The sequence below is a fragment of the Staurois parvus genome, unplaced genomic scaffold (assembly GCF_062004578.1).
Source record: "Staurois parvus isolate SC_StPar_1 unplaced genomic scaffold, SC_StPar_1.0 ptg000187l, whole genome shotgun sequence".
Lineage (NCBI taxonomy): Eukaryota > Metazoa > Chordata > Amphibia > Anura > Ranidae > Staurois > Staurois parvus.
Window position 1 is genome coordinate 2359419 of NW_028317983.1, and position 20582 is coordinate 2380000.

At 42.6% G+C, this 20582-nt stretch overlaps 1 protein-coding gene across 2 annotated transcripts; it reads right to left on the reverse strand.

The window, feature by feature from the left end:
- Positions 1-12322: 12322 nt before the first annotated feature.
- MYC (MYC proto-oncogene, bHLH transcription factor) lies at positions 12323-20451 on the reverse strand. 2 transcript variants are annotated; one of them, XM_089677506.1, is made up of 3 exons: positions 20324-20451; positions 14447-15152; positions 12323-13844 (listed from the first exon to the last, which is right to left on the reverse strand). In XM_089677506.1, exons 2-3 carry the CDS (start codon positions 15126-15128, stop codon positions 13279-13281), a joined length of 1248 nt encoding a protein of 415 aa, XP_089533632.1. In that variant the 5' UTR covers positions 15129-15152; positions 20324-20451; the 3' UTR covers positions 12323-13278. The 2 variants fall into 2 exon arrangements, with proteins under 2 accessions (XP_089533632.1, XP_089533631.1); XM_089677505.1 differs by lacking the exon at positions 20324-20451 and adding an exon at positions 16738-16890.
- Positions 20452-20582: the final 131 nt, after the last annotated feature.

Consider the following 20582-nt stretch of genomic DNA (forward strand, 5'->3'; position numbering starts at 1 on the left):
GGATCATGAACAGTGGGAGAGATATATGAGGACACTGAGAGCCATATACGATGATGTCATGGACACAGGAAGTGATATACGAGAGATATATATGGACACTGAGAGCCATATACGATGATGTCATTGACACTGGGAGCCATATATGATTATGTCATGGACACTGGGAGCGATATATATAATGATGTCATGGACACTGAGAGCCATATACGATGATGTCATGGACACTGAGAGCCATATACGATGATGTCACCTACACTGGGAGCCTTATATAATGATGTCATGGACACTGGGTGTCATATACGATGATGTCATGGACACTGGGAGCCATATATGATTATGTCATGGACCCTGGGATCCATATACGATGATGTCATGGGCACTGGGATCCATATACGATGATGTTATGGACGCTGGGAGCCATATACGATGATGTCATGGACACTGGGAGCCATATGTGATTATGACATGGACACTGGGAGCCATATATGATGATGTTATATACACTGAGAGCCAAATATGATGATGTCATGGACCTTGGGTGCTGTATATGATGATGTCATGGACACTTGGAGCTATATATTATGATGTCATGGACACTGGGACTGATATATGATGATGTCATGGATACTGGGAGCCGTATATGATGATGTCATGGACACTGGAAGTGATATATGATGATGTCATGGATACTGGGAGCCGTATATGATGATATCATGGACACTGGAAGTGATATATGATGATGTCATGGATACTGGGAGCCGTATATGACGATGTCATGGGCACTGGGAGTCGTATACGATGATGTCATGGGCACTGGGAGTCGTATACGATGATGTCATGGGCACTGGGAGTCGTATACGACGATGTCATGGGCACTGGGAGCCATATACGATGATGTCATGGGCACTGGTAGCCATATACGATGATGTCATGGGCACTGGGAACCTTATATAATGATGTCATGGGCACTGGGAACCATATACAATGATGTCATGGGCACTGGGAACCATATAAGATGATGTCATGGGCACTGAGAGCCATATACGATGATGTCATGGGCACTGGGAACCATATAAGATGATGCCATGGGCACTGGGAGCCATATACGATGATGTCATGGGCACTGGGAGCCATATACGATGATGTCATGGGCACTGGGAGCCATATACGATGATGTCATGGGCACTGTGAGCCATATATGATGATGTCATGGACGGCACCACATTCTGACAGCTGTACAATTGTAGATGGCCGGCCTTGTTAAAATGATTCTTTTTGTAGGCTATTCCTGGAATGTAATGAGAGCGGATACTGCATGCCTGGATGTGGGACTGACTGTTGGGAAAATATTTCCACTTTGCTGCCCTATCGACTGGCGTCCTTCGGATCTATCTAAACCTTGAAAATCGCACTGTTCTCCTGCTGTGGTGACTGCTAAATAAGCTTTTGAGCTCAACTAGACAGTGCAGTGGTATGTATATATAAAAAGAACACTATAGCCCTAGAGAAAATACCTAGAAATATATTATCGGTACATGGAATCTACTTCCAGGCAGACACAGGTCCTGATTTATCAAGCTGCAATACCCTTAAAGAGATATTAAATCCAAAACGTACTATATTGCAGCTTACCAATCATTAGATGTGGTGGCTGCATTCGTTTTCTCTTTTCTTTTGCTTTTTCCCTCTGTTTTTATGTGGTGATCTGAGCAGTAACAAACCTCCTGTGTTAGCTAGACCAGGGGCGGACTGACCATTTGGAAACTAGGGCACTGCCCGAGGGCCTGTGGTCAGTAGGGGGCCCCATGAGATGCCCCTGGTACCTTTTTCATAGGCTTTTTTGAGTTTGGGCAAGGACACAGGGGCCCCACGATCCCCTATTGCCCGGGGGCCCCATGAGTTGTCAGTCCGCCCCTGAGCTAGACACAACTCTGGAGGAATGAGCATAGGAGGCACAGAAGACAGCAGCATTGCCAGTCGGGGGGAGGGGTTAGTGTACAACACACACCAGCGGGCACACGTTATAATGTAATGTACACCTGCTGCTGTTAATGGGCCCCAATTTTTCCTCTTTCTCCATAGATGACAGATATATAAATCCTGGAAAGCAATGCAACAAATCTGTATTTTGTAATGTACTATCGTACCCCAGATGAAACACCGCTACTCATAAACTGTCTACTATGCAATCCCAGCCGAGGACTCACCTTTTGTACCTTTGAGACACTTTCACCCAGACTGATGACAGCTTTTTTTTTCTTTTCTCTTTTTTTACACAATATTTGAATGTCATTGCCGGTGTCACTGTAGAACCAGTCTGTGTTTGCTCGTTACAACTAACCTCAACTGTCTTCAGGACACCAGATTTGAGTTTTGGTGACCTGAAGACCGTTTTAAAATTAAATGTTAGCTGGGATGGCAGCCAACGAGAACCTGTCACTGAGAAGATGGCGAAAAACTCGAGAATGGAGGGGGTGGATGAGGTGGTGGTGAATTATGGGGCAAGGTAAGCCGCAAAAATTGGTGATTTTGTGTTTTTAAAAGTATTTTTTATTGTTATTTTTATTATTTATTTATTTCAGGTACTTATATAGCGCCGTCAATTTACGCAGCGCTTTACATATATATTGTACATTCACATCAGTCCCTAACCCTCAAGGGGTGTACAATCTAAGGTCCCTAACTCACATTCATACATACACATACTAGGGACAATTTAGACAGGATCCAATCAAGCTACCAGCATGTCTTTGAAAGGGTGGGAGGAAACCGGAGTACCCGGAGGAAACCCACGCAAGCACAGGGAGAACATGCAAACTCCAGGCAGGTGGTGCCTTGGCTGGGATTCGAACCAACGACCCGAGTACTGCCAGACTATTATTATATTTCAATGGTGTTTTTGTTTCTCCCTGGGGTTTCAAAGCGTTTTATCTGCTGTTGGGGCAGATGGCGAGGCAACCATCCTGGGCATGCTCAGTAGATAAATATACTATGGCAAATTTTAGATAGGAGCCAGTTATCATACCGCCATGTCTTTGGAGTGGGGGAGGAAACCCATGCACGTAAAATGAGAACATGCAAACCCCATGCAGATAGAGGACCCCAGTGCTGCAAGGGGGGAAGTTGAGTCATTATGCTGTCCAACCAAAGCCAAACCAATTTGTGTCCTGCTGAAGATCTGGTGCATGCTGGATCAGTCATTGGTTATGGTTGGGTCATTGTGTGGACAAAGAGAAAGAAATACCTTCCAGTAAGTCGTGCCAAATGGTAGATGTTGTTGATGGACCCTCATAGGGGCTTGGGCTGCTACCTTTTCAATATGTCCTTATGGTCCTTTTCAGCAAGAAAACTTGGGTAGGATAGAAGGTGAACTCGGTGTCCAGATAGCTACAACTTTGATGTACGGTTCATTAGACTTATTAAAAGTCTAAACATGTACATCGAGCCAACATGTTTCAGGGAATGGGCGCCCCCTTTTTCAAGGCTATTGGATGGGAAGGGTTCCCACAAAGTTTTGGAAAGCAGCATGGCGGAGCGCTGGCTAGGGAAGGCAACAAGTCCCAAAACGCGTTGCCTCAATGTACAAGTTTACACTTGTAATAAATGTTTTATGAACTATACATTAAAGTTGTAGTTATCTGGACACCGGCCGCTCCTTCTATCCTACCAAAAGATATATATGGGATAGTTCAGACTTAGTTAACACCAGATGTGTGCGAAATCGCATGTTTTCTGCACCACATGAAAACACGTCTTCTGCAGATGCACGTGGGCCCCATTAATTCTTAAAGGCACCCGCACAAAATGCGCATGTGTTCCTGCTTGTTAAAACGCATGGTACCGCAGTGCACTTTTTTGCACATTTCACATGAATAGGACAGCCCATTGAAATGAACAGGCTGCCCTAAAGTGCGCTGCATAGAATCGCTGAGGAAGAAGTGTATGTTCGGGCACACCCATGGTGTTAAGCCCTGAATCACTAATATTTTTCTTGAACTGAATCCTTTAAATATGAAGAGCAGTTGTGGGTTTCTAATTCATTTTTTAAATGAACTCGGGGGGTGTATTAAACAGTTTCATATTAATACATTTCTGTTCATTAATCCATAAAATGCTTGTTTTGAAGACCACCTAACTGAGTAAAAACGTCATGTATTCAAGTTATTCAAGTGGTATACCAGGGTTATGGCTGCAGTAATATGCCATAACCCTGGTATTGCTTTTTTTTTCAGCCAGTGAATTTTTTAACCACTAAAAGTGATCCGAGCGGTTGATTAGCTGCTGGATCACTCTTAGACCCCAGATCTCTCCATAAAGAGGACCGGTCATTCTTTATTATCGCAAGGGATGTTTACGATAGCAATAAAAGTGATCAAAAAAAATTAAAGGGACATATAGTGTAAAAATAACAAAAAATGTAATTTTAAAAATTTTTTAAACGCGCCCATCCGCTCATGCTCGCACCCAGTGGTGAACCCATACATAGGTCACGCCCACACATGTAAACGGTGTTAACACCACACATGTGAGGTATTGCCGCAAACATCAGAGAGAGAACAATTATTCTAGCACTAGACCTCCTCTGTAACTCTAAACTGGTAACTTGAAAAATGTTTAAAATGTCGCCAATTTTTAGGTATTGCAGTTTGGCGCCATTCCACAGGTGTGCACAATTTTAAAGCATGACATGTTAGGTATCTATTTACTCGGTGTAACATCATCTTTCATATTATATATATATATATATATATTTTTTTTTTTTTCAAATTGTGTTTGAAAAACCGCTGCACAAATACTGTGTGAAATATAAAATTGCAACAGCCGTCATTTTATTCTCTAGGGCCTCTGCTAAATATATATATTTATATATATACTGTATATGTATATGTGTGTGTATATATATATATATATGTGTGTGTGTGTGTGTGTATATATATATATATATATATATATGTGTGTATATATATATATATATATGTATGTATGTGTGTGTGTGTGTATATATATATATATAATGTGCGGGGTTCTAAGTAATTTTCTAGCAAAAAAGCACTGATGTAAGAGAGAAGTGTAAGAATAGGCCTGGTCCTTCAGTTTAAATATTTGAATTCAACTTAGTATTAGCCTCTCAGAGTCTACTGTAGAGCAAAGCAAAGACTAGGAGAGGGATAAGCAGCACAAGGAACCAATCAGGTAGGCTTCACTGCAAGGAGAATGATGATAGGTGTAGAGAACAGAGTGAGAGATAGATGAGCTGACCAATGTGTTGCTTCCCCTTTCACTGTCCAGTAACAAGGTGGAGTAGAGGGAGAGCTGTAAGTGACAGTGAGACTGCAGCAGTGAAAGATTAGGTCTCATCCTCTGCCAGACATGGCTTTGCTGGGTGGCACAGCTGTGCAAATTTCAGGACAGGATGGACAGACATACAAATCCTTTACCAAGCACAACAGCTTTAATATATGTATTTCATCTTAGTTGGATAAGCAGTTAGCATCCCTGTCTTGAAGAACTAGGGTCCTACGTCCCTTACAGACTCACACTCTCTGGATTTGGGTTTTTCCGGTTGCCCCAGTTTCCCCCTACAATCCAGAAATATGCAGGGATTGGCTTCCAACCAACCTTAGAGAGTCTGCTTGTGACTGTGGCTGGAACATTAAATGAGAAGCTCCATAAGTCCTGATTCATCAAGTTGCAAGGGCCCTTAAGGGGTGCTAAATAGCTCTTAAAGCATGTTAAAATGACATACAATACTGCTGAGAGGCTACATTAGCATGCCTTAAAAGTGTAGCTAAAACCCAAACTTTTTTTTTTTTGTAGTTTTAGTGTGGTGGATGGTTAGAACCTCTGTCAAGTTTTTACTGCTGTCTGTGTCCCCACTAGTGAGATCCACCCTAATTGTCCTGGTGACCATTGTCATTGCTGAGAGAAGGTGAGGGAAAATTCAACATCTTGAGATGTCACTGAGTGTCTCCCCTGGTGACTAAAAAAACTGATAGGGATTTTTAACTATTCTCTACACCTTCCAAAAAAATGTCTCTTGTCCCACATTTATGGGTAAAACAAATAATAAATGAGTCTACAAATTTAGAATTAACATTTTATACATCAAGTAGGAGCTTTTCTCATGTGTTTACGTACGTGATCTCCAAACTGTGGCCCAGGGGCCATATGTGACCCCGCTTGCTATTATCTGGCTCTTGGGGGCTTTTTCCTCCCACTGACACCAACAAAAGGGCACAATTCCTCCCTATGAAACCAACAATGGCGCACAATTTTCACCAATGACACCAATGATGGGGCATTGTTCCTCCTAATGACACTAATGATGTGGCACAATTCCTTCCAATGACACCAATGATGGGGCACCCTTACTCTCAATGATAACAACGATGGAACACCTTCCCTCTCAATAACACCAATAATGGGGCACCTTTCCTCCTAATGACACTATCCATGCAGCGCAATTCAGCCCAGTGACACCCAGAATGAGGCAAAATTTCTCCCAATGACACGGGGGCACCTTTCCTTCAAATTACACCAATGATAGGACACCTTTTCTCTGAATGACACTAAGGATGGAACATCTTTCCTTCCAATGACACCAATGATGGGTTCACTAGTCCTCCAACTGACACCATAGATGGAACATTGTTTACTCCTGTTGGCCACAGTCTGGCCCCCCTAAAGTCTGGGGAAAATTAAACTGGCCCTTTGTTTAGAACGTCTGGAGATCCCTGATCTAAGTAATACCTCCCAACTGTCCCATCACTTGGAACCAAATCCCTCTGTCCCCATTTCCTCCTCAGTTGTCCCCCTCCTTGTTCTCATGCATAGACATTTGTAGAAGAACACATTATTTCGTCATAAAAAGTGTGTTACTGCACTAAATATTTCATCCATCTAAAAAGGATTACATTTACTAAAGTGCCAATTATAAAGGAAAAGTGAAAATAGCTCTTGTGGGTTTAACCAATCAATATTTTTTTTTCGTCTTTGTGACTCCCACAATGGCAGAGAGCCTGCTTTGCCTACACACTTTGTACTACAAGGAGTCCTTCTTTCCCATGTTAAGCTGGCCATACACTAGTAGATTTTCAAAGGTTGGTATGAAAATTCTCAATACATTTGATGACTTGATGAAGTTCATTCAAAGGTAGTTCAAAATTTCACATGATTTTAACATTCAATTTTGGAATGAATGTAGTTCAAAATTTCACATGCTTTTAACATTCAATTTTGGAATGAATGTACTTTAATGAAAGCCACACTGTTAGAAAGTCATTCATTCTAGGAAAACTTTACGTTGTGCTTTTTCCAATTTTATCCCTATGGTCGAAATGAATGGCGTTTTGACCCCACTGAGAATTAGAAAGTAAAAAAAATGTTCTTAAAACAAAGAAATTCAAACAAAATTCTACTGGTGTATGGCCAGCTTTAGAATGTTGGGAGATATGGTCTACATCAGCCATTCCCAACCATGGTTTTGTGGCACCCTAGGGTTCCTCCAGAGGTTTTTAGGGGTTCCTTGATCTGTGGCTGAATAACCTCCCATAGAACGGTGCCTCCACAGATCTGGGGCAAACCCCACTTGGCAGTCAGCAACATGACACCAATGATCCTTTTAGCTCTCCATTCGGGGTGGCATTCTGACCATCACTGCAAGGGGAGCATTCTTCCCTTTGACCACCAATGTAATGAACATTTTCTCACTGATCCATGATAAATTGGTGTTAGCAAGGGTTCCCCAAGACCTGAAAATTATTTTGATGGTTCCTCTAGGGTGAAAAGGTTGAGAAAGACTGGTCTACATGGCCCTACCATTCACAGCCTAGATATAAAAGGTTCAGTTGGAGGACAAGCTCCACAAAAGTCTCATTTTTCGCACCTCCTGGTCTCACAGTTAATTAGTACTTTCTTGCCAGCAGCTTTGACAGTAGTGTTCCATCAATACAACAGCTTATGAAACCAGTGCCCAAGGGCAGAGCTACTTGGGGATTCTAGAAAAAAAAATACCAATGACAGATTGCTAAATGTAAAACAATTGAACCTTGTAGGCTTAAGATGCAAGGCTGTCTGGAGAAATAAAAAAAAATCAAAGATGTGCAATACTGCAGTCACAGCCCTCCAGTCTACATTTGGTTTATGATAACCAGCAGTGTGACTGAGGATCAAAATTTACTGCCTAACTCAACCTAAAGGGTACTATTCAAATTTCATGTAAATTTTAAAGGCTCGGTCCACTCAAAACCTAATATTTAAATTTATGGCAGATTTTGGAGAATTTCTCGAAGGCTTTAGGAGGCTCCCAATAATGAGATATCAATGTTTGAGTTTCCCATTACATATCAGAGGCTCACTCTCTTTTTTTGAAATTTTTATTAATTTTGTATTATAGAAAATGGAACACGAAGACCTTGGACACACAAGGGTAGATGGGAAAACTCCCAAGTGAACAAGAACAAAGTCTGGATTTATGGTAGGTAGATCTGCCAGTCGGGATACCCAAGACCTATAAGGTCCAACCAAGCTTCACTTTTTAATGAACTGAACCATATGACACTCATGGACAAATGTTTAACCCATTTAAGAGGCATGGTGGGGGAGTGATCTGTTCCAACAGCTGCCTCTGACCATTAACCCATAAAATACAAGCAGCTGTCACTGCAGGGTGTTCTTTTGCTTACAATCGCAGCCTTCTATGGCAATGAACTGCACAGTTTAGATAAATACTGGCTATCTCAATGTATGTGTGGTGGTTAATGCTTGGGCTCCTAGTTAATAGCAGACTTTTCAGGGCCCTTCAAACAATTTTGTGGTTTAGGAATAGCAGAGCTTAAAGTTAGAAGCCCTCCCAACACAATGGAACCAATAGCTTCTCAAGAACATTAGCTTAAGATTAGGTATGGCGTGGCCACCATTCAGGGAACACTTTGCATTTTCTTATTGAACCAGGTGGGGAAGTTTCATCAAAAACCTCCATCAGAGAACACTTTGCAAGTGGACTAATGTAACTATGTAAATACCGCCTTGCCTAAACTTTGACTTCAAGATATCCATGGGAAGTGGGAGACCAGGAGTGTGCAACATGTTATTGCTCATTGCCACACTCCCTGCCAAGCAATATACTTCTATACCGGGTTTAGATGACAAACTAGACTACAACCCCAAAAGCTTAGGATCCCCTCCCCCATATATTGCTTTTAGTTTGAAAGGGAAAATAACTGGCACTTGGAAAAGGCAAATTCCAGTAGCTGCTTTGTTAAAAGCCACTATTGCAAACAGATTGGAAGCTTAGAAAGCGCTTACATCAAGTCAAGAATCTGGTCCAAATCACACCTAAGGCTGAAGGAAGCACCAGAGTCAATTCATAATGTATATGGTTTCTAGAATTGTAAAACTGAACCCATTTGGTTTCACTGCCCCTATGAAGTATGCAGTCCATAGGGGGAGGGGAGTGAAATAACCAATTACAGAAAATCCTTTGCCATGGTGGTTTTGCTTTAGGACTTGTCCCTTTAACACTGGACTAATGAAACCACCCTGTAAAGTCACGCTAGGGCTCCAGCCCGGCAGCATACAGGCCTATATACACAAGCCACTTCTAATAGCCGTGTTGACTTCAAACAATCCTAACAGGTTTTTTTTTTCCCTGTAAAGCTTCTAAACAGTTGGATAGTTTGAGCAGCAGCTTCTGCAACAGAAAACCTGTGCAGAGAAATGCACTCTATGACCAAGTATGCAGCCATGGCATACTTGTTCCATCAGTGATTCAAGATGCCATTTGAGTGGCACAGCCGGGCAACTAGAATTTTCAAAGGGACATGTACTGCCAAAAAGTGGTTTAGGGGTGTCTTGGCACGGTTACACCCCCAAATATAGGAAAGAAAAATGTGGCAACCGAATGCATGTACTCCTGCGCTGAACTGTGGACTCCCGGCTATAGTGGTCCCCACATGGATGGAAGAAATGCAAGCCTTGCTGCCCTCAATGGACCAGGAATATCCAACAGAAGCTATATGTGAAAGACAAAAGAGGGCACACAGGCCTTCTGCATCATCTTAAAAATAGGATTGATGAAAAGTAAAAATACTCACAAAATAAAATGTAAAATCAGATATGCATGGAAAGCATGTCACTAGGGAGGCAGGGTGGTAAAGGAACCCCTGTGGGTGGTCTGGAAGCCTCTGGAAAGCTGGCGTCTAACGCGTTTCGAGGAAAACACCTCTTCAGAGCCAGTATGTGTCAGGCACTGGCTCTGAAGAGGCGTTTTCCTCGAAATGCATTAGCCGCCAGCTATCCAGAGGCTTCCAGTCCCCCACCGGGGTTTCTTTACCACCCTGCATCCCTAGTGACATGCTTTCCATGAGTATTTAACTTTATCAATAAATCCTATTTTTAAGGTAATGCACAAGGCCTGTGCGCCCTCTTTTGTCTCACATATACCCCCAAATATAGGTGAATCATTGTAAAAAAAAAAAAGTGGAGTCTGCCATTAATTATTTAAAGTGAACATGTGCTTTACCTTTATTAGACATTTTCATTAAAGGTCTTGCACATACAGGCATCAGAATGTATTGAGAGCTGTGTGTACAGCCAGCATCTTTCAGCTCCAGTCTAAGGACATTAAACATGGACCTTAATGGGAGCCATGACTCACCTTACAAAACAAGCTGCTAGCAGCTTGTTTAAAGTGTCAGTCAGCAATTCCATTAAGATGTGTGTTTAATATTCCCGGACTGAAGCTGAAGGGTGCTTTAAAGGCTTCAAAGCTGATTTATGTTTGCTAAAAGCCTTGAACATTTTTTTTTTTTTTTTTTTTTAAATAAATAGCTGGCTCTACGCATTATACATACTGAGATGCATGGGGTAGATTTACCAAAACTGGTGCACTCAGAATCTGATGCAGGTGTGGATGACAGCCAATCCGCTTCTAACGTCTGCTTGTTCAATCAATAAAAACATAGACGATTGGTTTCTATGCAGAGTTGCACCAGGATTTTTCACTGTTTTAGTAAATAACCCCCACATGTACAATAGAGAAGGGACTTTTGAAGAGTATGTACTTACAGTCTTGTACCCCTACTCACCTACTTCCAGGTGTAGATGAACACCAACTACCCACAAGGCAGCCAATCACCACACTGGAGGAGACTCGGAATTTGCAATCTTAACATCGCTTTAAATCCCTCTTACAATATAAGCCGGTTATTTTCCCAGTATGGGCAAAGCACAGGTCCATTTTAAGCTGATACAATATACTAAAAATCAAACCGCAAAAAAAGTTAATATTGCAGCTCAATCAGATGTGTTGGCTGCATTAAAGGCTTTTTCTCCTTTAATTGTGATCTGGACAGCATCCAGTCCTGCCTTAGGGTGTCTACATTCTGTATAAATGGAGACGCATAGCCACCCTTAGACAGCAATACTGTCAGCTTGTGGATAGTGGGAGATGACTAAGACTTAAATTGTCTCAACCATCTACCACTTTTTGCTGGACTGCATAGACCAGTGGTCTCCAAACTGTGGCCCAGGGGGCTGGATTCAGCCCTTGGGGCATTATTCCCACCCACAGCCAGCAACAATGGGGCATAGTTGCTGCCACTGAGGCACTAAATTCTGCCATAGACACCCAACCATGAGGCACTATTCCTGCCATGGGGCTCTATTCCACCTACGGCCTGCCCTGCGATGGAGGCATTTACTCCCACCGCCTGCCCAACGATGGGGGCATTTACTCCCACCGCCTGCCCAACGATGGGGGCATTTACTCCCACCGCCTGCCCAACGATGGGGGCATTTACTCCCACCGCCTGCCCAACGATGGGGGCATTTACTCCCACCGCCTGCCCAACGATGGGGGCATTTACTCCCACCGCCTGCCCAACAATGGGGGCATTTACTCCCACCGCCTGCCCAACAATGGGGGCATTTACTCCCACCGCCTGCCCAACAATGGGGGCATTTACTCCCACCGCCTGCCCAACAATGGGGGCATTTACTCCCACCACCTCCCAACAATGGGGGCCATTTACGCCTACCGCCGCCTCCCAACAATGGCGGCATTTACTCCCGACTCCAGGACATTTTCTTCTCCCCAGTCCAGCCCCCCTAAAGCTTGAAGGACAGTAAACTGACACTTTATTTTTAAAGTTTGGAGATCCCTGGCATAGTTGAAAACACCGCCTTTTGGCATGGTCAACAGGTAATAAAGCCTATAATGGGGGGACCAAGTAAAACAAAGACTGCCATTTTGATTGTACCACTGTAACCAAAATTATTAGAATTTCTAAATTTTGAATACTTTAAAGACAGAAAATACAAGTTTTGTTTTTTCAACTGATTTATTTTCTGAAGCTTCTTCCAAACAGCTTGCCACATTAAAGGCTACTATATCAGTCTGGGCTCAGCCCAATATAGTTTAATTTAACCAAACAAGCTTTTTTTTTTTTTCTTTTAGGAACATTGATGAATTGTCAAACTGCCAGCATGTTACAATATCATTAAGAGAATCATTATAGAACAAACCCGATTTTCCTGTTAACTTCCTTTCAACCACTAAAGACCACCCAAATCCACTAAAAGGACTGGCTTTACCTGGAAGGGAAGTTGGCATTTTTACAAGTTAATCCCAATTTTTAAAATTTCTAAATTACATGTTGGACAGCACCTTCATCAGCTCTTCAGAATATTCTTAATACCAGATCAAATATAGAATTATTAACCAAGGACAACTTCCATAATATAATATTTAAATATTATAACAAAACCAAAAACATTTACTTAAAGGCAGTATTTGGCAGCAACAAGCAGAGGTGTTAACTTTGCTCTTTTTTTTGCCAGTTGTTAGAAGTGTACATTAATACAAGTTATTTCTATAAAGATTTTGTTAAGGATACCATAAAACGACAGCATGTATATATTTTTTTTAAGCTATTCAGAGCCAAACTTCAGGAAATCTCTTTATAAGAAAAATAAAGGTTTTAAATACAAAGATATGTAAAAACAAAAACAAAAAAATTTGCGCCCCCCTCAAGCAAATAAAAACAAAAAACCCATAAAGTTCAAATATCCCGTATACCCATTTGACTATTGAGGCAGTATTAAGGTGCTGGCAAAAATCGAGAGACCATGCCAAGGTTGTGTAGGTTTATCCAATCCTTTACATGCACTTGTCCAAAAAGTCTACAAGTTTTTGTTTTTTTTTGTAGGATTCAAGACAACCTTGAAATAGGACTGTCACAGTTCAGTTAGAAGTCTCTTTGAAAAAGTCAATATAACTCACAAGCTCTTGAGCTGTTTGAGTTTCTGTTTTAATTGTTCTCTTTTATGTTTTAACTGTTCTGTTTCCTGAATAAGCCTTTCCTCCTCTTCTTGCATGGAAATTACATATTCTGTTGCCTTTTTAAGGATGACTACTTTAGGTGCCTTTTCGTTATTTGCTACCTCGGGAATCTGGTCTCTAAGAGCGAAAAAGCTCAACTTGAGTTCGTTGCGCCTTTGGCGCTCCAAAACATTATGTGTCCGTCTTTTGTCGTTCTCCTCGTTGTCTGATGACCGAGGGCTCGAACACTTGCGGTTGTTGCTGATCTGTTTGAGGACTCTGGCGTTGCTGTCTAGCTTCGCCCGCTTTGAAGAAGGGTAGTCCACTTTGGTTGTAGGCGGTGCGGCGTAGTTGTGTTGGTGGATGGGCACGTGACACCTCTTTAAGACCAGCGGACTGTGGTGAGGTCTGGACTGGTGGGAAGAGGAGTCCTTCTTTGATGCCGTGTAGCGCTTTTCTACGGTGACCACATCGATCTCCTCTTCTTCTTCCTCCTCCTCCTCTTCATCCTCCTGTTCCTCTTCTGTTGGAATAAAACAAATGATTAGTACAACTGCACAGCTAGATTACAAAAAGTAGTCTACAAAGCTTAAAGAATCTCAAATTCAGATAAAATTCGATAACAAGGAGAACACTAGAGACTGCATGGCATTCTTAGAAAGCACACTGTATCTGAGCTCACTCTTACTCCCTGCCCAAACCACTTTCACTGATCGCCCCACCCACTACTGCAGTGCTGCAGAATGTTACAGAGAAGGACAACTTGTAGCAGCTGTGACAGATCGTGCAGAGAACAGTCTGATGGGTCTAGCCACATGCACGAGAGAAAAACCACTCCCTTTATTTAGCCGGCACATAGTATAGAACCATCTGGGCAAGTAAATCTTGGACATGGAAAGAGTCAAAGCCTTCAAAGACCATTTAAAGACTTCTAAACTGAGGAAAAGTTAAAGCCTTCTGAGATCTCCTAAAGCCACCCAACATTCCTCAAAGACTTCAAAGATCACTTTAAGCAATCTAATATTCCTCAAAGCCTTTAAAGACAATATAAAGCCCTCTACAATGACAAAAATATTTAAATTTTACCATTTTTTTCAATAAAAGCTTAAGTTGATTGCCACTTACCAGATTCTGAACTGCTGCTGTTGCTGCTAATAGGTGGTGTTTCCATTGATAGGTCTTGATCCAAGCACTGAGAACTGCTCCTGGAAATGCTGTCATTCACTGGATAAGGAAAGACTACTGACGGATCTATGCAATCAGAGCTTGGGTCGTGAAGGTATCCACCACTGGTCCTGTTGGACCCAATGGGACTGAGGTTGCCCTGGCAGGAGTTAAGCTTTTGTGGGCTTTGCTGCTGTTGGTTTTGGGGCTGGGAAGCAGAGTTCTCCTTCCTAGAAGCTTGGTAGGACGCCAGCTTTTCTGACACCACTTTCTCCAGCTTGGCCGCCGCAGAGAAGCCACTCCACATACAGTCCTGGATGATGATAGACTTGACAAAAGCCTCGTCATCCGGGTCACAGATGAAGCTCTGGTTCACCATGTCCCCTCCCAGGAACTCTGTGACCAACTCCAGCTGGTCGGTGGAAGGGAAGAGGCTGGAGATGCTAGACCTTCGGCTAGGGGAACGCGGCGGGGTAGGCAGGAGCTCAAACTTCTTCCAGATGTCCTCGCTGGGTGCGGGAGGCTGTGGCCGGTTGTACTGCTGCTGGTAGAAGTTCTCATCTTCATCAAAGTAGAAGAATGGCTGTATGGAGTCATAATCCAAGTCGTAATTCCTGCTCTGGAAAGTGGAGTTGAGAGGCATGGTTGCTTGCTTTATTCGGGGGACCTATAAAAAGAACATGCCGTTAGAGAACGCATATCTTCCCAAGACAGGACTCCAAAAAAAGATCGAACTTTACATCAAAAGTATCAAGATAATGCTTTGAATGCGGCACAGAAGTATTCGGGAGGAAGCTAGCAGAGCAGTAATACATAGCCAGGGTGAAACTTGGAGGAACAAAGAGGCGAGTGTCAAACATAAAGCTTCAGAAAAAAAGCCGGCTGTGAGGGGAGGAGGCATGATCACATGGAGGCATTCAGCCCCGCAATACTACACCGGCTCTGGAGAGCCACATCCACACTAGCTGAGGCTGGATGACAGTCCAGTACAGTCTACTAACCCTGGCAGAGAACCCTTATCCAGGCATCTAAATGGAGGAGCAAGACAACCCAAAAGGCACAAACCTCCTTACCAGTGACAGCTGTAGAAACACACATGGACTACCATGCCTACTCTACAACCACTATCCTCAGATCACCATACAGCATTACAACAACCTATAGGAGGTCCAGTAGGGTGGAGGTGGACGCTGATCATTGCCTAGTGCCAGAACCACCCACATCAGACCACCAACCCCCCTCACCACCACTACACCCCCCTCTTCTGATCAGACTACCGCACAGCCCCCCTACTCCAACAGCTGTATTTAAATGAGGACACAATAATGGAAACACCCCATACTATAGCACAGTAGACAGACCACCAGCACAACTCCCCATATGACCAGCACTACTACTATATGTCAACCTCCCTATAATGACAGCTACCAGGTAACAAGACAGACCACATCCTCCAACACACCTATCAGATCAGTAGAAATGGTATAATATTGGCATGTCAACCACTGATCAGTACTGTAATTGTATAAAATTGACATGACCAATATTAAATTGCATAAAATGATCAATCACAAATTATATAATGTACATGATTGATCACTGATTAGTCTTACACAGATCTGATCAATATTAGAATATAAAATCATTGATCACTGATCAGTATTGCATTGACCTGATCAGTAATAGAATTGTATAAAATGGACATGATCAGTATTATAATGGACATGGCCACTTAGTTATTAAAAGATCATCAAATGTACACGATTGATAACTGATCAGTAAAGAAATGGCATAATCAGTAATCAATAGTATACAAAATTAACATGATCAGTTACTTCACAGTAGAACATCCACGATTGATCACTAATCAGTCTAAACAATTGCCATGATCACCAATAAACAGAATAAAACTGACATGATCCAACACCTAGCAGGACCAGAATACTACAGATCCCACCTAGCAGGACTAGAATACTACAGATCCCACAGAATGGATCACTGATCAGTATGAAATGGACATGATCACCAATCGATCAGGATTCTAATAGCATAGACCGATCGATCAACAAACCCCATAGACCCCATAGTACACAGTAGCAGAGTTCCAGCCCAGCTGGATGACTTGGAGGGGCTGACCAGCCTTCCTTCACCCCCCCCAGGAGGACCCATCAGGGGATCCCGGGGGCTCCTCCGTTCACAGCACTGCCATCTCCCGCACACCGATCCAATGCAGAGGACAGGGCGCGCCTTACCCGGCTAATGATGAAGCCACACAAATCCTCGCTTGTCTGCCGCCTTGTATATCCACAGGAAAGCCCACTCTCCGCCCTCCCCGGATCCCGAGCTCACACACCGCTCCGCCGCCCGCTCCCAGTACCAAGTCCGGGCTCGCCGCTTACAGCCGCCTTATATAGCGTCCGCTGGAGCGCTTCGCGCCAAATATTGCGGGCGGGGCGGGGAGAGTGGGCGGGGAGAGAAGCCTTGTGTAGTAAAGTCGTTAACTCATTCATGGCGGAGATGTCAACAGAGACGCCGGATCCTCCACTACCAGCCATTCATAGGAGGGGGGAGGGGCGCCTGACCGCACACTCATAACAATGGGATCTCAGAAGGGATCCGGCCCCAGATATAGTGATCTGCCCGTATACACTGCGTGTGCATGGGGTCCCTACATAGGGTACACGATCTGCTACAAGAGCCAATAGCTCTACACCAGATCCACAGCGAGTGTATCTCCTACCAGAGAGATCTCTTCATACATATCATCTATAGATGGGATCTGCATGGATCTATCCCTATATGTGGTCTGTACATGGTATCCATCTATAGGTTGGATTTATCCCTCTACGTGGTCTGTACCTGGTACACCTCTATAGATGGGATCTGCATGGATCTATCCCTCTACGTGGTCTGTACCTGGTACTCATCTGTAGGTGGGATCTGCATGGGTCTATCCCTCTACGTGGTCTGTACCTGGTACCCATCTGTAGGTGGGATCTGCATGGATCTATCCCTCTACGTGGTCTGTACCTGGTACCCCTCTATAGATGGGATCTGCATGGATCTATCCCTCTACGTGGTCTGTACCTGGTACCCCTCTATAGATGGGATCTGCATGGATCTATCCCTCTACGTGGTCTGTACCTGGTACCCATCTGTAGGTGGGATCTGCATGGATCTATCCCTCTACGTGGTCTGTACCTGGTACTCCTCTGTAGGTGGGATCTGCATGGATCTATCCCTCTACATGGTCTGTACCTGGTACTCCTCTGTAGGTGGGATCTGCATGGATCTATCCCTATACGTAGTCTGTACATGGTACTCCTCTGTAGGTGGGATCTACATGGATCTATCCCTATACGTGGTCTGTACCTGGTACTCCTCTGTAGGTGGGATCTGCATGGATCTATCCCTATACGTGGTCTGTACCTGGTACTCCTCTGTAGGTGGGATCTACATGGATCTATCCCTCTACATGGTCTGTACATGGTACTCTTCTGTAGGTGGGATCTACATGGATCTATCCATCTACATGATCTGTACCTGGTACTCATCAATAGATGGGATTTACATGGATCTATCCCTGTACATGGTCTGTACATAAAAGATAAAAAAGAAGGCGCACTGGCCTAGTGCATTACATTAAAAATAGGGTTTATTAATAAAAGTGAATACTCACAAAAATAAAATGGTGTAAAATCAGATAACGTGGGAAGCATGTCACACTAGATAGCAGTATGGTACAGGAACCCCTGTGGATGATCTGGTGGGAGACGGGAAGCCTCTGGATAGCAGGTTTCTGACACGTTTCGAGGAAAACACCTCTTCTTCAGAGCCAATGTGTGTCATCTGATTTTACACCATTTTATTTTTGTGAATATTCACTTTTATTAATAAACCCTATTTTTAAGGTAATGCACTAGGCCAGTGCGCCTTCTTTGTCTTTTATGTACAGTTTCCTTCGGATATCCCTGGTCCGTTGAGGGCAGCAAGGCCTGCATTACATTTCCTTTTTCATGTCGGGACCACCATAGCAGGGAGTCCACAGTTCAGCGCAGGAGTACATGCATTCGGTTGCTACATTGCTCTTTCCTGTGCATGGTCTGTACCTGGTACTCCTCTATTCATAGATATCATCTATAGCTGGGATCTACCTGTCCATGGTACTCATCTATGGTATCTAGGCACAGGATCCACCCATAGAGTCATCTAGTGTAGGATCTGGATCTGTATAGATCGTGTTCATCAGATACAACATCCATTAAATATCAGGATCAATGTACAGTCTGTGTCTCTCTATACACTATATATAACATGCCTAGGTATATACAGTATACATTTATATATAGGATCTAGATCCTATAGATACTTTATATACAATCTATACATAGTACAATATGTATATACGGCATCTTTTGTATATGTACAATATGTATAGTATAATATGCATATAAAGTATAATATTTAAAGTATCTATGCACAGAATCTATAGTATAACATGTATATACAGTACGTATCTATAATATATGTATATACAGTATTTATGTATACTATAACTTGTATATACAGAATCTATAGTTTAGTTATATACAGTATCTATGGTATAATATGTATATACAGGATCTATAATATATAGGCACAGTGTCCATGTATAAAACATGTATATATGGTATAATATGTATATACAGGATCTATGATATATTATGTATATATGGTATGTATAGTATATACAGGATCTATAGTTTAATATATAGGTAGTGTCTATGTATACAATAATCTGTATATACAGTATCAGTATAGTTTAAGTATATACCGTGTCTATAGTAGACTATGTATATACAGGATCTATAGTATATTATGTATATACAGGACCTATCTATAGTGTAAGATGTATATACAGGATCTATAGCAGGGGCAGACTGACAACTCATGGGGCCCCGGGCAATAGGGGATCATGGGGCCCCTGTGTCCTTTCCCACACTCCAACCACACCCAAAAAAGCCTATGAAAAGGTACCAGGGGCATCCCATGGGGCCCCCTACTGACCATGGGCCCTCGGGCAGCGCCCGAGTTCCCAAATGGTCAGTCCGCCCCTGATCTATAGTATATTATGTATATACAGTATCTATAGTGTAACATGTATGTACACAGTATATATAGTAGACTATGTATATATAGAATCTATCTACAGTGTAACATGTACATAGAGGATCTATAGTATATTATGTATATACAGGATCTATCTATAGTGTAACATGTACATAGAGGATCTATAGTATATTATGTATATACAGGATCTATCTATAGTGTAACATGTATACACAAGATCTATAGTATATTATGCATATACAGGATCTATCAATCTATAGTGTAACATGTATATACAGGATCTATAGTATATTATGCATATACAGGATCTATCAATCTATAGATTAACATGTATATACAGGTTCTATAGTATATTATGCATATACAGGATCTATCCATCTATAGTGTAAAATGTATATACAGGATCTATAGTATATTATGTATATACAGGATCTATCTATAGTGTAACATGTATGTACACAGTATATATAGTAGACTATGTATATACAGGATCTATAGTACAACATGTATATAATGTGGCTTTCTATTGGCCCATCTAATGGAGATGACACCTATAGCTGCAGCTCATTGAAAGTTGTCAGTCTTCTTGTTAACAATCCGACTATTCCTTTAGTTTAACTTTATATTTATAAACCGTAATAATAATAATAATAAAAAGTACTGTTTTCTGTATACTAATATATATTCCCCCACTATAAGGCCCCCCTCCCCAGAGCTCGGTGTGTGTACCTCGTGCCCCGGTGCTCAGCATTATTCAGCACATGAAGTCATGGCTGAGCTCAGCCCCGTTCCTAGGGAAGCTGATGCCGGATTCCTGGCAGTGACCGCACTCCTCCTGTGTCCAGTCATCGCACTCCGAGCTGGTGGTCCGGCCCCGCCCACTCCGCACTCTACAATCACTGACATGACAGACTCCTGTGCGGGGGGCGGAGCCTGTAGCACAATCACTTTCCCTGGAGGCTGGAAGCTCCATTAACCCCTTCCTGTC